The following is a 5005-nucleotide window of genomic DNA, read 5'->3' as shown; positions in this document are numbered from 1 at the left end:
CACCGCCAAAAGCCGCTTTCGCCGGCAGCTCGGTGCTGGCGTTGCTGCCTCCGAGACGGGGCGGGTGGTCCCAGCCTGAGCCCCCCAGCAGCGCGTTGGCAAAACCCTCCGTTATCTTCGTGGTTCGTTTTTTTTTCCCCAAGGGCACAATTCACAGTAACGCGGGGTGTCCCTCAAAGGTCCCTTGGGAAGCAGGGGCGCGGGGTAGATTCGGGCGCATGGGAGGGACTGCAGGTGTTTGCCAGTGCTATGCAAGGAGAAACAGGAGGGGAGGTCCAGATCCTTTGCTTTGGGTGTGAAAAGTGAGCTCAGGTGGCCACGGACAGCTTGTGGGAATGCCTTGCCCCCATGTCATCTTGCAGGGTGACTTGCCTTCATGGCTAGCGCTGAATTTGGGGGCGGTGCTGGTGGATGCTCAATGTCCTGGCTCTCCATTTCTGGTTATCCTGAGCCATCTGGCCATGTGCACAGCAAACCTTCCCATATCTACTCCGCTCTGGTGAGACCTCCCCTGGAGCCCTGCGTCCAGCTCGGGAGCCCTCAGCACAAGGAGGACATGGACCTGTTGGAGCGGGGCCAGAGGAGGGCTACTAAAATGCTCCGAGGGCTGGAGCCCCTCTGCTCTGAGGCCAGGCTGGGAGAGTTGGGGGTGTTCAGCCTGGAGAAGAGAAGGCTGCGGGCAGAGCTGAGTGCGGCCGGTCAGGGCTTCAAGGGGGCCCAGAGGAAAGGGGGGGACAAGCTTTTTAGCAGGGCCAGCTGGGACAGGACAAGGGGGGATGGCTTTAAACTGAAGCAGGGGAGGTTTAGACTGGATCTAAGGAAGAAATTCTTTGCAGTGAGGGTGGTGAAACCCTGTCAGGGGTTGCCCCGAGAGGGGGTGGAGGCCCCATCCCTGGGACCATTCCAGGCCAGGTTGGCCGGGGCTGTGAGCAACCGGCTCCGGTTGGAGATGTCCCTGCTGATGGCAGGGATTGGGCTGGGTGAGCTGTAATGCTCCCTTCCCACCCAAACTGCCCTGGAATTCCATGAGTCCCCCCATTCACCCCTGCGGAAATGCAGCCCCCAGGTCTGCCCACACAGGCGATGGGTGCCACATGGTCCATGTGGCACATGGTGGTGGGGCAGTCCCAGATTTTAGGGGCTACGAAGCCCCTGGGGATGCACAATCCCCGTTTTGGTGGAAACACCCCAAGCAGAGACACCAGCCACCAGCAAGGCGCTGGACATACTGCACTCCATGGGGCAGCGATGGGGTTCTCCTGCCCCATCAAGGATGACCAAAGGCGGCACCATGGGGTGGCAGGACCTTTGGGGCTGCGCCTCTGCTGGGCTGGGGATTCAGGTGCCTTCACTGCCATGCCAAGGAGTGGCAGCTCTTCCCAGTTGGGACACCCCAAGTCAAGCCTACCCCCCAAGACAGGCTCTGGATGATGGCGTGCCAGGGTCCCCAGCGGCTGTACCAGCTTTGGGGGTGGTAGAGGACCAGGGTGGGAGACAGGGGGAAGAAACGCAGGAGTGGGCAACCAGGGCACTCGTGGGGAACCAAGCTCGGAGGTCTCCCAAGGCTGCTGTGAAGGACACCAACTCTTGGAGGGGTCCCAGCTGCACTCACAGAGAAGTTGTGGCCAACCGGCACATTGATGGCCAGATGATGGCCGTGGTGGCTACCTGCTTTTGGGATCCATCATCCCCTTGGCAGCCCCGAGCAGCTGGAGAGGAGGCAACTCAAGGAGTTAAAAAGTCTACGGAGCTGGTCTGGGCAGAAACACCCCAACGGTTTGGGGCCAAAGGCCACCCTGCCGCCTGCCAAAGCCTTCCTGACATTTCCCCTATGTTTTTAAAAGCTTTTCCTTTTTTTTTTTTTTTTTTATCCTTTTGTTATTCTAAAAAGAAAATAGATCTCAAAAGTCGCATCCGGCTGAAAAATACCAAAGCGTTTGTTCAAAAAGAAAAAGCCCGGGGAGGACACTCCTCCGGTGCTGAGTCAGCGTGCAGCAGGGCGGGTGTGTGGGGGGAGCTGGAGCAGGGGAAGGAGCCACCTGGGCCAGCGCCAGCGATGTGCTCGCACGCGGGCCCGCAAGCCAACGCCAAAATATTTGGAGACACCCGGGGCTGGCCGTGCTGAATAAACCAGTGCTCAACCAGACTGGAGCTTCTCGGGCCACCACAGCCCCTGTCCTGCTCGTGGGGGACATGCTGGATGCCTCCAGGCTCATTTTTGGGGGGGGTCTCTGGTTTATTTATGGGCTGGCCCCTGGTATCTGTGCCAGGTGAGGTGCGGGGAGAGGTGGAAGGGTCTTACCTTGGCCGAACCGGGCCATGCGGTACACCTCCTCGGCGCCTCGGAAGCCCAGCATCCGGCACACCACGTCTCCATCCTTCTTGTCCCAGCCATCGTCGCACACCGTGCCCCAACGCCGGTCGTAGAAGACTTCCACCCGTCCCTCGTGGGAGCCGGAGCCGTTCACCAGCCGAATCATCCCCTCCTCGGCAGCTGCTGGTGGAAAAAGAGAATCATAGAATCACAGAATCCCAGCTTGGAAGGGACCTCAAGGACCATCTGGTCCAACCTTTCTGGGCAAGAGCCCAGCCCAGACAAGATGGCCCAGCACCCTGTCCAGCTGAGCCTTGACAGTGTCCAATGTGGCAGAGTCAACCCCTCCCCTGGGGAGATTTTCCCAATGGGTGACTGTTCTCATGGGAAAAAATTTCCCTCTCCTGTCCAGTTGGAATCTCCCCCAGAGCAGCTTGTGTCCACGCCCCCTTATCCTCTCCATGGGACTCCTTGTGACAAGGGAGTCTCCATCTTCCTTGTAGCCACCCCTTAGGTACACGGTGATGAGTGAGAGAGGGAGGTCAGAGTGGGCATGGTGGCATCTCCAAGTGCTGCCCCCTGCCCACCTTGGATCACCTCTCATGGTGTGCATGGCCATGAAAAGCACTGGGTGATGCACCTCCAGGTAAGCTGGGGACATCCCACCCCGGTGGGTATGGTGCTGGAGGGGTCCTGTCAAACCCAGGGTTTTGTTGGAGTACGCTGAACCTTGCAATGGTCAAGCCAAGATGAGAAACCTGTTTGGAGCCTACAAGTGCTGCAGGGAGGGCAGGCACCAAGCAAGGATCAGTCTCATGATCAAGGTGAGACCAACTGGAGACAGCTCAGGCTTGTGATGAGAAGAGAGAGCTGAGCAACCGATGGGAGGAGCGAGATGCCAGCAAAACCAGGGCACAAAGAGTGTCCAAAAGGGACTATGAAAGGGGACCGCAGGTGATGAGGAGGCTTTTCCAGCCTGGAGACAGGACCCCGGACCAAGTCCACGCTGCCCGGGTGGACCCTGACTTCATGCTTGAGCGGATGACGAGGGGAGGCTCGCATTGGTCCGAAATGCCAAACCGGGGTGGGGGGACACGGCTTGTCCTCCTCCCCACCGCGGCATTGATCCCGCCACTCCCAGTTGCCTTTCTGTGCCTGCTCAGCCTTCCTCCCCCCATCACCACCCTCCCGCTAGGCAAGACCAGCATGGCCGCCCTTCATCCTCCAGCCAGGGAGAAGCACGGGGTGGTGGTGGCTCATCCAACAGGGGAATGACCGAGGAGCTCAGCACCAAAACCAGACCACAAGGGTTCTTCCTCCCCCCCAGCCAAGGAAACCCAGCAAAAGGAGCACACAACAAATCCCACTCTTTGGGGTGAGAAAGGGGTTGAGTGGAGAAAAATCGCTGTCAGGCAGCTGGGCTCGCTCCGTGACTCACCATGGGCTGGATGGGAGCCGAGGGTGGAGCTGGGCTCCCCCAAACAAGGTTGTATTGCAGCCGCTTGGAGAGTTTTATTTAAAGACATTTTCTCAAAGCCAGGTTCATTGTTTTTTTCTTTTTCCCCCCTATAAAAACACACGTTCCCCTTGGAAATGCTCAAGGACGTTACTTCTCAGAGGCGAAGAGAAATGGGGCTTGGATGGCTGCGTGAAGCATTTCCAGGCAGACTGAGGTCTCTTCCTTGATGACCATCAACGCTCCAGCTCATCCTCTACACCCCATACTGGTCCCTGGTGGAGAGGGGGGGTCAGGGGACTGCACCAAAACCACTACAACCACAGCTGCCACCGAAGTCCCAGCAACGTAGAAGGGAACAAAAACTTCTCGCCTGTGATTTTGCCAATACGTGGACCATGGCAGCTTCTCAAATGACGAACCTAAAAGACCTTCACCTCACCAAGAGGTGACTGATGCAGAGGTAGCTGCCAAGAGCTGGGTAAAATCTGACATTGGTCCAACACTTGCTTTAACTCCATGGTGGTGGGATGTCACAGGCAGCCATGCTCGGCTGAGGTCTCTTCAAGCACCTTGGCCAACCAAGCTGGTGACCACAGGGTTGGCCAAGGTGGGCAGAGCAGGGTCCCTGCCTGCCCCAGGCTCTTGGGGCTGGGAGGTGCAGGGTTAATGGGACATGTGGAGACCGGAGCAGAGCTTGGGACCTGCTGCACAGAGATTCAATGGGTTTTGGCACTGCTGACCAGCTGGGACCTGTTTTTTTTCATGCTTCAAGCTCTGGGTTTTCCCTGGCTCGGTCCCAGTGGGAACAGGGCCACCTCTTCCAATGACCTCCAGAAAGCAGAGTCCTTGCTTGGCCTTGGCACTGGCTGATCTCCCGCTTCCAGGACCCACTCAGGGTCAGGCTCAAGAAGGATCTGGAAACCCTGAGCATGCTTTCCTGGATCTGGGGCAGAGCATTGGGTTCATGGAGGAGCCAGGAGTCATCTCCTGCTGTCCCTGAGCCATCTTGCTGGTATTTTGTGCAGCTCTGCCATGGACCTGGAGGAGGGGGCATGACATCTCGGCCAAGGGGCTCGTTTGGGGTGCTGCCGGCTGTCACCTTCAGCGAGTTCTGGCAGTGAAACCTGGTTGCTGTCTGGGATGGGATGGCTCTTCCCAGCCATTGCACAGCTTTGCCAAGGCTCACCCCAGGGATGGTGTCATCTGAGGGCTGGGTGAAGCGGCTCTTCCCG

General features: G+C 58.2%; 1 protein-coding gene across 1 annotated transcript in view; it reads right to left on the bottom strand.

Moving 5' to 3' along the window:
• Nucleotides 1–1901: 1901 nt before the first annotated feature.
• SCARA5 (scavenger receptor class A member 5) overlaps nt 1902–5005 on the bottom strand; it is a 42379-nt gene continuing 39275 nt past the window's right edge. The window contains exons 7-8 of the mRNA XM_035900730.1: nt 2303–2494; nt 1902–1918 (exon numbers count right to left, since the gene is read on the bottom strand). Of these exons, the coding sequence (XP_035756623.1) occupies nt 1902–1918; nt 2303–2494 (209 nt within the window). The remainder of the gene's footprint in view (nt 1919–2302; nt 2495–5005) is intronic.

Source organism: Egretta garzetta, unplaced genomic scaffold, assembly GCF_000687185.1.
Source record: "Egretta garzetta isolate BGI_Z169 unplaced genomic scaffold, ASM68718v1 scaffold218, whole genome shotgun sequence".
NCBI lineage: Eukaryota > Metazoa > Chordata > Aves > Pelecaniformes > Ardeidae > Egretta > Egretta garzetta.
The sequence above is the reverse complement of the archived record's forward strand: the minus strand, read 5'-3'. Positions and strand labels throughout refer to the sequence as shown.